This window comes from Periplaneta americana, chromosome 12 (assembly GCF_040183065.1).
Source record: "Periplaneta americana isolate PAMFEO1 chromosome 12, P.americana_PAMFEO1_priV1, whole genome shotgun sequence".
NCBI classification, from domain to species: domain Eukaryota; kingdom Metazoa; phylum Arthropoda; class Insecta; order Blattodea; family Blattidae; genus Periplaneta; species Periplaneta americana.
In genome coordinates, this window is record NC_091128.1 from 54,841,690 (window position 1) to 54,860,056 (window position 18,367).

General features: G+C 37.4%; 1 protein-coding gene across 1 annotated transcript in view; it reads left to right on the forward strand.

Moving 5' to 3' along the window:
* Positions 1-595: 595 nt before the first annotated feature.
* LOC138710446 (uncharacterized) overlaps positions 596-18,367 on the forward strand; it is a 49,175-nt gene continuing 31,403 nt past the window's right edge. Inside the window, exons 1-3 of the mRNA XM_069841344.1 lie at positions 596-2,081; positions 4,942-5,160; positions 10,670-10,985. Of these exons, the coding sequence (XP_069697445.1) occupies positions 1,216-2,081; positions 4,942-5,160; positions 10,670-10,985 (1,401 nt within the window). The 5' untranslated portion in view covers positions 596-1,215. The remainder of the gene's footprint in view (positions 2,082-4,941; positions 5,161-10,669; positions 10,986-18,367) is intronic.

Sequence of the window (18,367 nt, forward strand, 5' to 3'; positions counted from 1 at the left end):
CGGCTAAGGCGTTTGCCTGCCGATCTGGAATTGCGCTCGGGAGCGAATTTGATTCCCGCTTGGGCTGGTCACCTGGTTGGTTTTCTCAGAATTTTTCTCCAACTGTAAGGCAAATCCATCTCGCCAAATATCATTTCGTTATCACCAATCCCATCGATACTAATTAAACTCGTAGTTGATACGGTTGATACAGCGTCGTTAAATAACTAAAAAAAATATATGTATGCTACTGGCCGCCACTGTAGTATTGGTCACAATTAATGTGAACTTGTTCGAACATGCAACCAGAATGAAAGATTATTCTTGATAATGTATATTTATACTACGTACTGAAATAGTTTTCTTCACTTCTTAACCCTCACGACTATCCTACAGTTCCCAAAGTTGCTAATCTGAAGCTATATTGCTTATAATTCAGATTTTACTATTTTCTCTGCGTTTCAACATTGTACCTATAGATACAGAATAACACGAGCATTATTAAGAGAAGCGTAATAGAAGTTCTACAATAGCTGGCTGTGGTTGCAATGGTGGGGTTGCAAGGGCACCAACTTTGCAGAAGTGTAAATTTAAATGTACGAAATATGTCTGTATTTTTTTAATATTATTGATATATGGTTCTCTAGTTTTTGGCGCGTGTCGGAACAAGTGACTCAGATGTTTGTATAAAAATTGTATGTCGTATCTAATGCTAAGTTTTAAACGCTTCACAAACTGTATATTGAACTGACAGTTGGCCATTATGGGAAACGGCGTCATTTACTTTTCGAAGTAAATAAGAAGTATGGAAGAATGGTCTCAAGAAGACATTTACATATTTTGAAGTTATATCTTGATATTCATTTAGACGTTGATCAAAGTTAAAGTGTGCATTTGTTGTATATATACATTATTATAGTGTACGTGTCAAAAAAATAATTTTGTAGTAATTAAATTACTATAAACAGTGAGGTTAAATTCCTCTGTACTATTGTACTTTGACAGCATATCATTGTAAAACAGTGTGAATTGATATCTAAGTAGTCATTGTACAGTTTTGTAAATTACAATTTTGTATGAAACCGATTACAAAGTAAGACATTTAACTAGCTTGTTTTTAGTGTGTTTCTACCGACTTTTAATGACAGGTAATTGAAAGTTCATTGATGCAGTCTTAATTTTAGTTGAAAATTCGCATTAACTTATTTCAATAATTATAATATAAGCAATGTCGTCATGTCTGCACGAGAACTTGACACCTTCAAAGTGCCTAGTCGTACTAAAAGAAGTCTAAATGAAGCGTTTGAAAATGTCAGTGACAAATCATCATCACATTGTAAAAGATTCAGAAACAGATGTAAATCTCCCATAGAAGTTGGAGATTCTCATACAAATAAAACCAAGTATCAGTATGGACATAGGCCTAGTTCATCAGTAAGAATAACAAGAGGTTTATTAAGAGAATGGCAGCAGATGTACGGTTGTTCCAATCTAAATGGAATAGAGGATTCTGGTGCAGTGCAATTCCCATCCCTATTTCAAACAAGATGTATTTCTTCAGGTGTGATCACGAGAGAGAAAGTGAAATCATTATTGCGTGGGTCTTCAGGTACCGACTTATATCATCATCTCAAGGATCTTTGTTTGCTTAGCAACAATTACGTATCAGTAGATTGTACTAGCAACACTAGCGATTATGGAACTGCTTCTGAAGATTCAAAGAATTGTTCATTGGGAATAGATTTGTCATCTCGAATAAGTTCTAGTGATAGTTTTCGCTGTGACTCAGTGAGTGGCATTGAAAGTTTAAGTGATAGTGTATCATCATGTGTGGATGAAGAGGAGAGAATTGATTGTGGTCAAGATGACTCAATTGTGGAAGATTTGCCAAACACAGGTTGGAACTCTGACTGCATTGTCTCTGATCATATCCCAAATTTGCAGTGTAAAGAGTGGGAAAAGGATTTTGTGCAACAGAACATGGACGTTAAACTTATTCAAGCAGAACAAGTCGTAGCCATTATACCAAATATTAACTGTAGCGGTTACCAAGGAGATTTCAAAATACATCTCAAAGCTGAAGATGACAACAATTTGTACAGGTGAGTTTAGCTTAGGTTTCCACGACAGTTTGAGATCCTTCTGTTTCCACAAAACTAACAATCCTAGATCCTACACCATCTACTGTTAAGCTGTGATGGTAAGGCATTTGGGTGAATGTAGAGTATCCAACGCCCACTGAACGAATATTTCACTTTTATCACTGCCAATGTTGCGCTATAATCGTATATGCAAGGTAGGCTATAACAAAAACCTAAACTAACCAAACCTAACCTGTCAAAGAAGCAACAAGTTATACTAAATATGTGCAAAATTGGCCTATGTCTCTATAGTGGGCGGGACATAAGTAACATTGACCGGCATGGGATTTGATATGTCATTTTTGCAAGTGTACAGGAGAGCAATTTTAAAATTCTCTGTCTTGCAAAAAATCAGGTACCTTCGGCCCTTGGAGTCATGACGCTAAAGTTTTGGTATCTCAAATCGGCCAAATTTTGATCTCCATTACTGGTGATCGCCGTTGCACTACTTATTTGCGTCAACGCTTAAGTATTGCTATTCAACGCGGAAATGTAATGAGTGTTTTGGGTACTCTTCCTGAGTCCAGCCCTTTGGACGAACTTTTTCTCCTGTAAAATTTATTATCTCTATGTAAATGTTTAATTGTAACGGTGAAAATATTGTTAATCAAATATTTTTTTTTTTTCGTAAGTAACCTATATTATTTTTGGGAGTGTTTTTGTATATGCAAACGTATTATTAATTTGGTTATAACTTTTATAAAGGTAAACATGCTTTGAAATATTTAAGTGGGAAAATCGTCGTATCTCGGTTATTTTGACAAATTTTATGTACATTTTCACTTTATGTGAGACATTGTTGTGTATCATTTAATAAGATAGGTATACAGTAAATGCTGAGGATTTTTTTTATAAATTATCTAACAGTGTAGGCCTGCACTTCATTGTAATAACAAGGGCCAGGAAGTTCATGCCCTAAAAAATCTAAATAGGCCTATGCATCCAAATATGTCTTTAAAAACCTTAAATAATGGCAATAAATATGCACTAATAAAATTGTATATTTATTGATATATCACCAATAAATAATAATAATAATAATAATAATAATAATAATAATAATAATAAGCAATAAATGTAAAAACTTTATAGGTCAAGCTAAATGAGATTAAACTTACGGTACCACATTTAGCCTATTGTTGAGAAGTTGAAGCATATGAATCGCTGTCCAAAAGAAGTGATGGGTTGCAGTTCATGATAAGGCATAGGTTTTCGATAGGGATAGAGTGTCTGTTGTCTCTGAAGATGGATTTGTATCTTGAAAAGATTCTCTCAGCGTCACAAGATGTTACTGGGACATACTTAAATGCTTCTAACTGTTCCACAGAAATATATAATTCACTTGGGTTAATGGAGGATTTTCTGTTTAAAATGTCTCTAATTTTGCACATTTGTTCGTATCCAGGATGTTTTGATACCATGTAGGCCTAACTTATTTTATCCTTAAGCTTTTTCACTACACTACCAGGGACTAAATTTAGGCTGGATATTGTTTTTTTCAAACACTTGCAATGCCTCATTTAAAGATATGCCTACTGTTTACAAGGACGTTATTGCTTTAGATAACTCGCAAAAATGAGCTGACATAAAAGCAAGATTAGCTTGCAATCCATTGTGAGGAATCTCAATAGAGACAGGATGACTGGGATCCAAGGAGTTAATTACGGTACCTGTAATTGACTGTAGATATTATAGGCCTACATGGTAAAGAACCGATTGAAGCCATGTTCCCTGTCGTGTTAACACTGATTGGAGGGAAGTAGAATATCAGGTGGTGAAGATCTAAATAACTAAATATTCAGAATATGATACTTTCATTTTAAAAATCCAAACTATGCATTTTTATGCAACGTAATATCAGCTATGTAATATTGTGGGTCCCTATCACCACGGCATGGCACATCCTCAGGTTGCGGATAGAGGAGACGGCTTCCAGATATGGTGGGTAGCTGCAAATATATTGAATAAGCAATCGTGGACAGTCGATAAGGGGTGGTCCTCCAGCCTGGGGGTTGGGCGAAGGGCTAACAACCCATCACCGTAAAAAATGGCTTGTTACGAATCCCTACAATAAGCCTCGGATATAGGCCTATAAGACATTTGAGATGGGCAGGGCATGTAGCATGTATAGGCGAATCCAGAAATGATATAGTGTGTTAGTTGGGAGGCCGGAGGGAAAAAGACCTTTGGGGGGGGCCGAGACGTAGATGGGAGGATAATATTAAAATGGATTTGAGGGAGATGGGATATGATGATGGAGACTGGATTGGTCTTGCACAGGATAGGTACCAATGGCGGCCGTATGTGAGGACGGCAATGAACCTTCGGGTTCCTTAAAAGCCATTTGTAAGTAAGTAAGTAAATATCTCTGTAAGGAGTTAAACGCGAAAATATGCCACAATAATATAAATATCAAGAAATGTTATGCATTTATATAAAAAAAAGCCAAGATATTCAAATATATGCAACATAAAATTTGATTTGATAAGCTTAAATGTTGAGCATTAGTGAAGATAATTAATCAGCAATTAATTACAGCCAATGGAAAAATATATAGGCCTACAAATGCATGAACTTCCTGGCCCTAGAACTTCTGCCTCAGCAAACTAGCAGCTGCTTAGGGCCCCAACAATAATAATAGTGCTATTTGTTGAACATTACAACTTTCGCTTGGTAATATATTCTTGTAATAAATTGAGGGTCTAGTGAGAGGGAGCTATGCCACAAACCATGAAATATCCTCTTGTCATCATACACTTCGATGTATACTGATGAAGAAACATTAAATAAAATTAAAACTATTGCACTTGAAACATTTTAGGCAGGGCCTGCGCTGTGGTATGAGAGTGCACCATGTCAGTCCAGTAGTCTCAATAGAACCGCATGGCATTCAGTTCTATGAGTCTTTTCCTGCATTACTGGTGATCCCTTTGGCATTGGAACCACAAGATGACACATGGCTTGCTTGCTTGTGCAGCAACACATCAGAAGGACAGCCACCTCTTTGGGAACGCCTGCCTAGGAAGGATTACACTTACAGGTAAGGTATTACAGGTTAATTACTTACCAAATTTCCAATCTGTAAATGATTCTGAGGAATCCGTCTGTGTCTTCAATATACATTGGTGAATAAAAAAAAAAAATACACACAACACTTGAGATTTTAAAAACAAAACACTATTTATTTGATTGAAATAAATTCTGTAGTGCACTGCAAAAACCTTGTACCAGGGCAGATGGCAGGAACGTCCACCGTCAGTAGTGTGACACATTTTTTGTTATTGTATGAAATTTAGCAAGTTATTTCTTATTAATCTCATTTACCAAATGTATGTATATAAGCTTACTCTTTGAGAACTTGCAAAGTCATGTACAGAATTTTGTTAACAACAATCAAACATAATTAATCCTACCTTTATTTTTTTACACATCAGTAGTGTGACAATTTTTAGATTGATGTGAAGTAGTAGAAAAGAATTTGATATGTTACTGCAAAATTGAAAATGTTGGACTAATTACAGTGATTGAATACACAAATATGGGTCTTTCAATGTATCTTGCATAATGTTTTGTTTAATTAACTACAACTATTTTAATAAAAAAAAATATATTTCAGAATATAATGTGCGTCAGTAGTGTGACTTCCAATTGCATTTTCTATTTGATGTGCAAGACAAGTGTTCTTACAACTAGGAACACACTCTTCTTTACTTGTGATGAACAACTTGTGATGAACGCTTTCTCTGCCTCTTACGGACTTCAGGGCGAAGATATTCTTTCAGTTCACTGGAGTCCTGCGGAAAATATTTATATTTGATCTTATAGGCTGACACAGCAATCACATGATGAATTTTTTGTGTGCCCAGAACAGGTAGAACATTTTCCCAAGCTTTATCCAGTTCCTGCCTCACAAATTTATTTCCACACTCTTAACAAGAAGCACATTTACTTTGAATGTGCTACAGGCTCGAGAAAATGTTTCAGCATCTCGCACGGTTACCTTTCTGGCTCTAACCAAGTTCCAAACATTTCGTTTCACTACAGCACCAATACCATCAACGGCACCTTTGCTATGTGAAGTGGCAAAGAATGTCCAAGTCAGATTGGACAGATTGAACTGTTCTTTGAGAAGAGTAATGTTTGAAAAGTTATATTTCCACTTGAATTGTCCAGCACACCCATCAGAAAATATATGAATATTCTTCACCTCTTCATTTTTCTTTCGATGGTCAGAAATTATTACACGTAAAAACTGAGCAACAGTGTATCGGTCATGCGATGTATTGTCAGACACAATGGCATAGCTTTCACTCCTGCAATCACAATACTGCAGTGAATACTGCTACTTGTGGATTATTCCAGTGTGCCGACTGTATTTCATCCTGGTACTGACAGATGTAATTCTCGGCAAAGTCCACCTGCAGTACTACAGATTTAGCACTTGCATTCTGATGAGCTTCACTGAATGCCATCTGTGTTTGCTTTTGCAGAAAAACGTGAAGGAGGAATTTCGGAATCATAATTTTTAGCCTGGCTAAGGCTTCAGTCAGGTTTTCCTTAATTATACAGTTTTCATAACGATTGTCACTCACCATCCACTGTCGAAATTCAATAGTTGGATCATCTCTAATTTCTTTATCCAAAAATGTTGAAAGTTTATTAGAACACTCACACACTGAGTTCATGCATCTATACTTGGACTGGTCACAGACATGTATTTGTATGAAGTCTTTAATGGATGCTCCAAATCCTGGCAGGACACCTGAAATCTTCTCATGAAGGTTAGAGAAATTCTCATGGATGTGGCATACACACACACATTATGTGGCATATCCCTATATGGTTTCACATATGGAGGGCGCAAAGAGGCAAACTTGCTTCGACCAACTTTCTTGTTTGGATATTTCTCTGTGAAAAGACTATGGACTTCCCTAATTGGATAGAGAAGATGTCGTCATGCTGTTGTGATGAATCTTTGTGATGAGACACCCTTCAGACTTGGATCAACACGACTGATTTCATCATTTACATAAAATTCTGTAATGAGATTAGTTACATCATCAGAAATTCTCTCCCTCTTAATAGGTAATACTTTATTTTCTAATGGAACACCGTATTTTGTGGCTAATTTTACAACCGTAGCCCTCTGCTTCCTTGGAGACCGAGGCATATTTCTATCAACTTTCTTGAATGCCTTTCCCAGTGCAGATGGTGAAAACTCTGGAGCAGCTATTTTTTATGTTCTGAGAAAATCAAAGTTAAAGAAAATTGTAACCATTGTATGTAATAGTAATGCAGTATGTTGTCATCTCTCTTCTATCTCTGATGTGGATACTTAGACCTACACAACAGTCACAATAAGAGGAAAGATAGGCCTAAGTAAATAGTTTAGATTCCTATAAAAACATTATCTAAGTGTTTGAGGATACAGGATTTTTGCACTGAACTTCAGAATTAGCATGCTTTTATTTTTGTTCATTTCGCTGTTCTGAAGTATTCAATTTAATTTTCACTGAAAAAAATAATTTTAACAAATTATTCATAGTGATAGCTGATAAGATATTGGTAGGCCATCATTTATTTTTTTATATTTTATTGGGTTATTTTATGACGCTGTAGCAACATCTCAGGTTATTTAGCGTCTGAATTAAATGAAGGTGATAATGCTGGTGAAATGAGTCCGGGGTCCAGCACCGAAAGTTACCCAGCATTTGCTCGTATTGGGTTGAGGGAAAACCCCGGAAAAAACCTTAACCAGACAACTTGCCCCGACCGGGATTCGAACCCGGCCCACCTGATTTTGCGGCCAGACGCGCTGACCATTACTCCACAGGTGTGGACGCCATCATTTATCTTCCCTCTCGCCCTCCCCATGAAATTTAATGTTCATGAAGAACATTTTTCGCACAAGACAGCCGTATTCTCGCGATTTTTCTGGCGTTTGTTTACCATCACACTTTCAGCCACTTTTAAAACTGCATGTTCCCAACTTGGCTTCAGTGACAGCATGTGGCCTCTGGGGCATCCTTCTGTTGAGTGCTATATTTTCCACTTGGAGGATGTGCGCCCATTCTACTTTGAGAAATTCCTGTAGCTCTTCTTGATTCTCTGTAGCGTGATGATGAACATTTCTTCCTAAACTATCTCACATATACCCAATTTGATTGAGATCCGGACTCTGTGCTGGCCATTGCATGAATTGGATCACTACCTCATTGACTACTAGACAACACATCATACCACATGAGGCTGTCCTAACATGAGCAAGGAATCATCATCAATATATAGATAGAAAGAAAGAATGTGTTCTCCAAGGATTTCTTCAATGTAGCCATGTGCCATAAGAGAACCTTCCTCCACAAAGACGTGGTCTGTTTGGGCAGCCAAGCTGATGCCTGTCCACATATTCACTGAAGTGCCACAAAATGCTATCCTTGATGAAAAGTGCATGGAAAATACCTTCCTCACATCCTCTTTCATGTCTTTTGTCGTTCATCTGGGAATCTGAAGCTGAATCAGGACTCATTTAGAATAAAACTCTTCCCCATTTGTCTATTCCAGCAAAATGAATGCAAGCCTGACATCTCAGAGCTCTTAAATGTTGTTTACAACTGAGTAGAATATCACAGAATTGCAGCATAGACAGAAACGAAATTATAGTTTTAGAACATTTTTTTGGTTCTTTCTGTCAGGGCCATAAACTTTAAATTGTTTACCAATAAATAGATGAAGTAACAGAGAAGGTGTCACGAACATTCCAGTACGCAATTTTTTCCTCCTAGGACATGAATTAACACTTGTTTATCACAAGCATGGCCATATAAGAACATAATAACAGTTATTGTTTTCTAATGCCAGGCGTTTGACAATAAAGTCATTTACCTCTTGTGCTCCAATATTTTTCAAAGATATTATCATGGTCAGCCACTGAAGCACAGATTTTGAGGTGTTCCGAATCCATTTCTTGGTTTGAGTTGCACAATGGGTAGTTAGGGGACTGATATATTCCAATTCTATGCAGGTGTTTGGCCAAACAGTCATGGCCTGTTGCCAATCTAAATGCAGCTACAGATGATTTTAATAAAACAGTTAAAATTGACATAATTTGAATTTTCAAATTTCTGCAAGTGTTGCGTTTTTTGATTAATTAATTTAAGCCTTTTTTCTTGTCAGTGTATATGGAATCAGTTTTATTTCCCTTAATTGGAATGTATATGTGCAGCAGAACTTCAGTTTTCATACTAGTCCTGTCTTTTATTTCTGTTTAGGCCTATGCAGCAAATATCTCGTCAGTTTTTTGCAGTGGTAATAAAATAATTTTTTGAAAGTACTAAAAATTAATAATTTGGCTAGTAATTAATATTTACAATTAATATTTGAGGAGAAAAATTCGCTCCGGCGTCGGGAATCGAACCCGGATCCTTGGTTCTACGTACCAAGCACTCTGACCACTGAGCTATGCCGAATTCAATCCACAGCACCGGATAGAACCTTCCTCCTTCAATGTTTCCCTTTGTGGCCTGACTCAAAGTTAGGCATATATGTTGACATATATGTCTAGTGTCAACTGCCATTATACTAGGAGTGCACTCAGTTGAGTGACTTATTTGGCCGAGATTCCGCAGTTATGATGCACTGGTAGCTATGAGAATATTATGGATTTATGAATTTGTCCTAAAGAATAATCTCTGTAATGTTGACAATATTTGAGGAGAAAAATTCGCTCCGGCGCCGGGGATTGAACCCAGGTCCTTGGTTCTACGTACCAAGCGCTCTGACCACTGAGCTACGCCGAATTCAATCCACAACACCGGATCGAACCTTCCTCCTTCAGTGTTTCTCATAGCCAGCAGTGCATCATAACCGTGGAATCCCGGCCAAATAAGTCACTCAACTGAGTGCACTCCTAGTATAATGACAGTTGACACTAGACATATACGTCAAAATATATGCCTAACTTGGAGTCAGGCCACAAAGGGTAACATTGAAGAAGGAAGGTTCGATCCAGTACTGTGGATTGAATTCGGTGTAGCTCAGTGGTCAGAGTACTTGGTTCATAGAACCAAGGACCCGGGTTCGATCCCTGGCGCTGGAGCGAATTTTTCTTCTCAAATATTAATTGTCAATATTACAGATATTATTCTGTAGGACAATTTAATAAATCCATAATATTGGCTAGTAATGGTTTGTGTGTATCATCAGATAAAATACCTACTATTATCCCTTCTGCTGCTGCTGTCAGATTATCTTGTAAGAATTTTTTCGCAGAAGTTAAGGGCAGGTAACATTGCCAGATTTAGCATAGCTGTAGGAAGGAATTAGTCAATTTCCAAGAATTTTTTAAAATGTTATATTTTGACGTTCAAAACTAAAGGGAGGGGAAACTATAGAAGGTGGGGGCCTTACAGGTATAAGGGGAGGGGGGTCCTACAGCTGAATAGATATGCTTTTTAGAAAAGATATGTAAATGAATGAAACCTGAAAATCATATCTGCAGTTTACACGTCTTTGCTGTAAGAATTGAAATATTTGTGCAATTTTTTTTACAGAAATGGCTGTCTTGTGATTACTGCAGGCCATTTTAGTCTGTTCACTGTCATTCTGGAAGAACCATATCCTGAAGTGATGAAACGAATTAGGTGTCGCACTGGTGGACGGCTGATATTGCCTGAGATTCCAGGTGTGGAAGTGCAGTTCCCACGTGGCTGTCTAGATCAAGATCTGGATGCTTATATTCGTGTCCTGTATGATGCAGACCCTCCTGTATTTGACGAAGAAGGGCTGTTTCGTAGACAGAGAGCTTTAGCATCACCTATAATTATGCTTGGACCACATGGACACAAGTTTAGCACCAGTCAACAGCCGGTAAATATTTTATTACAATACATTCTGTGATTTTCTTTTATGAAGAATGAGTTTAGCAATATTGATCATCTTGTTGAGGTATTGTATATTACTAGTGCCCGTGTGCACCATTCTCGATTAAAATTTAACCATGGTTAAGTCGGCACTTGACCATCTTCAATGCCAATTTGCGGAGTATCAATCTCGATCAAAGTGAAACAAGTGAGTTGATGATGATCAAATTTGATCATGGGTGTGGGACCGATTATCTTGAATTGAACATGGTCAAGTCGAGAAACCAAAATGGCGACATGATTTGACGTACTTGATGGAATTGAAGATGAAATGATGTATCTTGAACATGCAAATCACTGCAGAAATAACAGAATTGGTGTTATTGTAGAAAGAGTAAGTTTGTAGATGAATAATAAAAATGTTTTTTTTTTCTTAAAATAGACTAATGTTTTATATATGTTACTTGAGGACAAAATATTATTTATTCCTAATTGTCCAATTTTGTTAACATAATAATAAAGTAGTTAGTCTATGCCGGTAGTAATATAGTAAAACTAAATGACCATTTTGTAGAATGCGAGATTATCACTTATTAGCTATAGATTTCCCATTTGAAACTATTAGAACCTACATGACGTTTTGGACCATTAGGCTATTTATGCTTGAATTAAGAGAAATTACACGGATACCTTCCTTTCCCTCTTACTCCAAAATTCCAACCTTGTGAACACAAAATAAATGGATAAATTTCAGAACAAGGATACTTTCCTTTCCCTCTTACTCCAGAATTCCAACCTTGTGCACACAAAATAAATTGGCACTAAAAACTTCCTTTTCTTATGTATGATGATGCGTATTCGACATACACAGACGAATTGCTTTTTTTTTTTTTTTTTTTAAATAATTGTTAGCGAGGTATCCGTATACTGAAATTTTCCCAAATAAATTATTGGCACTGAAATGTGTCTTTTTGTAAGCAAAATGATGAGCTTTCGACACATACAAATCTGCTCTTTGTAGTAGCCTATTTCAAGATAATTGTCAGTGAGGTATCCGTATACTGAAATTTTCCCAATTATTATCAATAATATGAAATAACTACTGTATAAATTACGTTACAAATTATGTGGAATTATGTAAACACGTATAACTCATGTTGAATTGTGAGGTTAAATACAACCAAGTAGCCTGCTTTTCTCTTAGAGAACTTCCGTCAGTACTTTTATTCTTTAATATGGATGCAGAATTGCTGACGAGTTCTAAAAGAATTCCCACTTCGAACTGTGAGAAGTTCGGTGCTCTTTTCTTTTTTTCTTCCATGATTATTGAAACTTGTTATTTGAAAACTGCATGGACAGTCCGACAAACAAAAACGAAGCGATAATTGACAGAGTGCGTTCGTTCGCTGTTTTATACGCGGTAACCTAGTGCTCAGATGATTCTTCTCAAGCGAGCGTACCGTCAGCTGATGGTACTGAGTTGATTGAGGGAAAATGTCGGTGCACCGCATCTGTAACTTGATCATTGTCAAGAATTAACCATGTTTCCGTGATTGCTGATAAACAGGCTAGATGATCAAGAATGGTGCACATGGCCATAGATCTTATCATCAGTTTCCTCATCCATCACCATCACTGCCACTGCCACTGGCTACTGCCACTGCCACCGCCACTGCACTGTAGCCCAAAATAAGCAGTCTTGACTTCCTCGAGCTTCTTCCTCTGAATTTCTCATTTCTTGGATCATATTTAGTTAAACTTCCTTGTTGAGAGGCTTATAATATTTTCGTTTATTTTGATAATGAATTTATAGTTTCCATGGCGCTAGTCAATTGTTTCCCTCTATTCCTTCTGTGCTTCGTTATGGGAAATTTATGGGTCAAATGCAATCTGAAATGAAAACTTAGTTTTTTCATCATCGTCGTCAGTAGCATTACAGCGCAGGACAAGCCTCGGATTCTTTCAGGATCCTTCGCCATGAGTCCCTATCCTTGGCCACCATCCACCAGTTCATAACTCCAAGCTTTCTGATGTCCTTCATGATACAATTCTCTCACCGAAGTCTAGGTTATCATTCTCAAATAAACTTATAACGTCGACCTGGTTGGCGAGTTGGTATAGCGCTGGCCTTCTATGCCCAAGGTTGCGGGTTCGATCCCGGGCCAGTTCGATGGCATTTAAGTGTGCTTAAATGCGACAGGCTCATGTCAGTAGATTTGCTGGCATGTAAAAGAACTCCTGCGGGACAAAATTCCAGCACATCCGGCGACGCTGATATAACCTCTGCAGTTGCGAGCGTCGTTAAATAAAACATAACATAACATTAAACTTATAACCATTACTTGTTGGAAATGACATCCTCCAAATGACTATCTGTTTAGTGGATACACTTGTCCGTATCACATTGTTCATTACTTTTCTTCACTTAACCTGCAATCTAGCACACAGTCCGAATGTAATAGTGGTAGCAGTAGTTTGCCACATCTGTGGCTCAAGTGTTAGCATGCTGGTTTTCCATTGAGGTGGCCTGAGTTCGTTCCTCGGTTAGATAGTGATGGAATTTGTGTTGGACAAAGCAGACATTGCAAAGGGTTTTTCTCGGGGTACTCCCATTCCCCTCTTTATGATTCCATCAGCATTCTCCACCTCCCCTTCATTTCATCTATCATCCGCAAATAGAAAAAATAGACGGGCTTCTGAAGCTGATAGGGCTCTGGGCCCCTGGGGCTTATCAGGGTACTTGTATGTGGACGGTACCTGGCTCTATCAGGGGCTGAGACTCACCTGTCATCATCTTCAGCTCATCAGAAAGGGCTTGGGGCTCCGTGCCCCTGGGGCTTATCAGGCTACCCATCCGAAAAATGGGACCTGGCTTTATCAGGAGCTGAGGCAGGATGGTCCATTTGTCAGCATAGAATTCATGACTGCCACTCGGGCTACCTGTCGGACTTGGACAATCATCCTATATGTAAAGCACTCAATGGGCCAAAGCTTGTCTACACGTACAGACTCATGGACAGGGCCAGCCTTCGTAAAGCAAGCCAGCCAGCCAGGCAGTGGTAGTAGCAGTAATAGTAGTATTTAATCCTTGTGCAGTTTGCTGCCATTTGCTATTGTGCAGTTCAGTAGTATACTGCAGTGGTCTCCTAGCCGGTGATTCTGTAGGACATCTGAAGTGAATCATTTGATCGATCCACTTTGTCAATCTCCAGTAACCAACATGGCATACCAATCAGTGGTGCCAACTTTTGGAAAACATTGAGTGGGCTCAAACACGAGTTATAAGTTAAAATAAATAAATCTCATACATAATAATAATAATAATAATAATAATAATAATAATAATAATAATAATAATAATACTTACTGGCTTTTAAGGAACCCGGAGGTTCATTTCCGCCCTCACATAAGCTCGCCATAGGTCCCTATCTTGAGCAAGATTAATCCAGTCTCTATCATCATATCCCACCTCCCTCAAATCCATTTTAATATTATCTTTCCATCTTCGTCTCGGCCTCCCTAAAGGTGTTTTTTTTTCTCCTGGCCTCCCAACTAACACTCTATATGCATTTCTGGATTTGCCCATATGTGCTACATGCCCTGCCCATCTCAAACGTCTGGATTTAATGTTCCTAATTATGTCAGGTGAAGAATACAGTGTGTGCAGTTCTGCGTTATATAACTTTCTCCATTCTCCTGTAACTTCATCCGTCTTAGCCCCAAATATTTTCCTGAGCACCTTATTCTCAAACACCCTTAACCTATGTTCCTCTCTCAAAGTGAGAGTCCAAGTTTCACAACCATAAAGAACAACCGGTAATATAACTGTTTTATAAATTCTAACTTTCAGATTTTTTGACAGCAGACTGGAGAAAAGCTTCTCAACCGAATAATAACAGGCATTTCCCATATTTATTCTGCGTTTAATTTCCTCCCGAGTATCATTTATATTTGTTACTGTTGCTCCAAGATATTTGAACTTCTCCATCTCTTCAAAAGATAAATTTCCAATTTTTATATATCCTTTTCGTACAATATTCTCGTCACGAGACATAATCATATACTTTGTCTTTTCGGGATTTACTTCCAAACCTATCTCTTTACTTGCTTCCAGTAAAATTCCCTAATCGTTTGTGGATTTTCTCCTAACATATTCACGTCATCCGCATAGACAAGCAGCTGATGTAACCCGTTCAATTCCAAACCCTATCTGTTATCCTGGACTTCCTAATGGCATACTCTAGAGCAAAGTTAAAAAGTAAAGGTGATAGTGCATCTCCTTGCTTTAGCCCACAGTGAATTGGAAACGCATCTAACAGAAACTGACCTATATGAACTCTGCTGTATGTTTCACTGAGATATATTTTAATTAATCGAACTAGTTTCTTGGGAATACCAGTAGTATAATAATAATAATAATAATAATAATAATAATAATAATAATAATAATAATAATAATAATGGTTTAATAAGGGTGCAAAACTCTTGCAATCAAAAAAGAAATACTGAGGGACTCCATGTATCATAAGCAATGAAAAATATAGTGAGACTGTGTTGGTGTTAATGCAGCTTCTGTGGGTACCTCTTTGTTACTTGTTAGCTTAAAACAACAATATTATAGATTTATTAATTTGTCCTTACAGAATAATATCTATAATATTGACAATTAATATTTGAGGATAAAAATTCGCTCCGGCGCCGGGGATCGAACCCTGGTCTTTGGTTTTACGTACCAAGAGCTCTGACCACTGAGCTACGCCGAATTCAATCCACAGCACCGGATCGAACCTTCTTCCTTCAATGTTTCCCTTTGTGGGCTGACTCCAAGTTTAGGTATATATGTTGACGTATATGTCCGATGTCAACTGCCATTATACTAGGAGCGCACTCAGCTGAGTGACTTGTTTGGCCGGGAATCCACAGTTAAGTGCTCAGTAATCTGTACAGACATATGCACTGCTAGCTATGATATTATAGATTTATTAATTTGTCCTTACAGAACAATATCTGTAATATTTACAATTAATATTTGAGGAGAAAAATTCGCTCTGGCGCCAGGGATCAAACCCGGGTCCTTGGTTCTACATACCAAACGAGGCTCGATCTGGTGCTGTGGATTGAATTCGATGTAGCTCAGTGGTCATAGCGCTTGGTATGTAGAACCAAGGACCCGGATTTGATCCCCGGCGCCAGAGCGAATTTTTCTCCTCAAATATTAAATATTAATTAAAACAACAAGTTTAAGCCCCCCTCACCACAACATTACCCACGAGGGAGATAAAAGTGGCACTGACAAATACGAAGTCCAAAGTTAAGTTTATGGGGGAAATTTCAGAACCTTTCGAAGTAAAAACAGGAGTAAGACAAGAAGATGGACTCTCTCCATTACTTTTCAACAATATACTTGAAAAAGTAATACAAGAGTGGTGTAAACAAAAAACAGTCCTCAAAATTAATCAACCAATCACATTAGGCAGAGGAAAATTAAAGATAGATTGTCTAGCATTTGCAGATGACTTAACAATTTTACCTCATGACGTCATAACAGCTGAAAAATCAGATTGAACTGTTAAAAGAAAAAAAAACGCCAAAAAAGAAATCGCGGAGAAAATCAGTCTCCAGATATCCTTTGAAAAAACAGAATACGTTACCTGGAAGCACCAAAGTATATGAAAACCAAATACAGTGAAACCTCTCATTTGTGGATACCAAAGGAACATAACAATCTGTCCGCATCTGGGAGGTGTCCTTTATTGGGAGGGAGACTCCCCAATCTAACAGTTTTTATAATATGCATTATGTATCCCTTCACGCTTTAAATGAAATGTATTACTGTAGTTTAATTCTAAATACAGTGTACGCAGTAAATTATTTGCAACTTTGAACTACAGTAGATAAGACCGAAAAAGGAAAATACAGTACCGTGCCATGCAATTTTATTCTAGGTCTACAGTTATGCACTACTATAATTTACAGTTTTCAACTTAACCTTTACGTTCAGGTGCCATGTCTCTCCAAACAGAACTGACTGAAGTGAAGAGAATAATTCTACTAACCCTATCATGTGTCAAATACAATTTCACGATTGCGGAAATCTTGAACCTATCAGACAGGTTAAATTTTATGACTTTGTTTATCCACTCGTTTTCAGCTAACAAGGGGTAGCCGGCTGGGCTAGTGGTAACCTACGAGACCCTTAGGGCTATTGTCTTCTTTCATGTTACGGAATTTTTGTACTAAATTTTCCATTTTTGTAACACATTAGTCTTGAAATCCAAGTTCTGTCGGCAGTCAAGAGCTAAAGCAAGCTTTAGGACTGTGAAACAGCTGTTTGTGTCCGTGTCTGAAAGTGTCCGTAAACGAGAGTTAAATTTATCATTATTTCTATATTATTTCAGTTGGGACATAAAAATCTGTCCGTATCTTGGGGGTGTCCGTAAGGAGAGGTTTCACTGTATGGTAAAATTAAACAAGTCCCACAATGTAAATAACTCGGCGAAATGATTAAGAAATTGGAGTTGAAACAAAAGTGAACAAAATTAGATGCCAAAAAAATGGAGACAGCATTTCGGCTCACTGAATATATTTAAAATAAAATGTGCATATCCAAACATATTAGAATGTCTCTTGAAACGTTAATTTTGAATAGAAAAGCAGATGTCGAAAACATTGAAAAAAAAAAAAACGCAAATTTTAAGGAAAATTTTAGGCCCAAAAGTCATAGGTGAACAATACACAGACTGAAAAGTAAACAAGAAAAAGTAACACAAGTGACATTGAAAAAAAAAGGTTAAAAGTTTACGGACATATCAAAAGAATGAACCCCAACAGACTCACAAAACGAATAGTTTAATTTTATGAAAATAAGAGTAAAGCACAAACAGATACTATAAAATGGATTGCCGAAATGAAAAATACCTTAAAATAGCAAGAATCACACAAGAAGACATCTTAAACAGAGAGATCTTTGGAATCAAAGTTTATAAAATGGCAAGTTGACAAAGAGGAAAAACCGACGAAAAAGACTGGAACAACTTGGACTGAAGAAAGAAAATAAGTCCACAGCCAAAGAATGAGAGAACTATGGGCAAAGAAATGCCTCTAAGTACTTTGCATAGTGCTAAATGGGCCTATTCATAACTAAAATAATAATAATACGACTAATTATTGAGTGGGCTCAGGCCCACGGGCCCATATAAGTTGGCGCCACTGATACCAGTAACATAGACTTATGCTGGTGAACTGTCCAGCACTGCCTATCCAGGAGTGGCATTTGATGGACGAGCATATGTAAAATATTCATGTTGGCTAGACTGTATAAACATCAGCAGACCTCTTCTAGGAACTCATTGAAGATGTCTGGCACACAAGTATCCATATAGTGGCTGC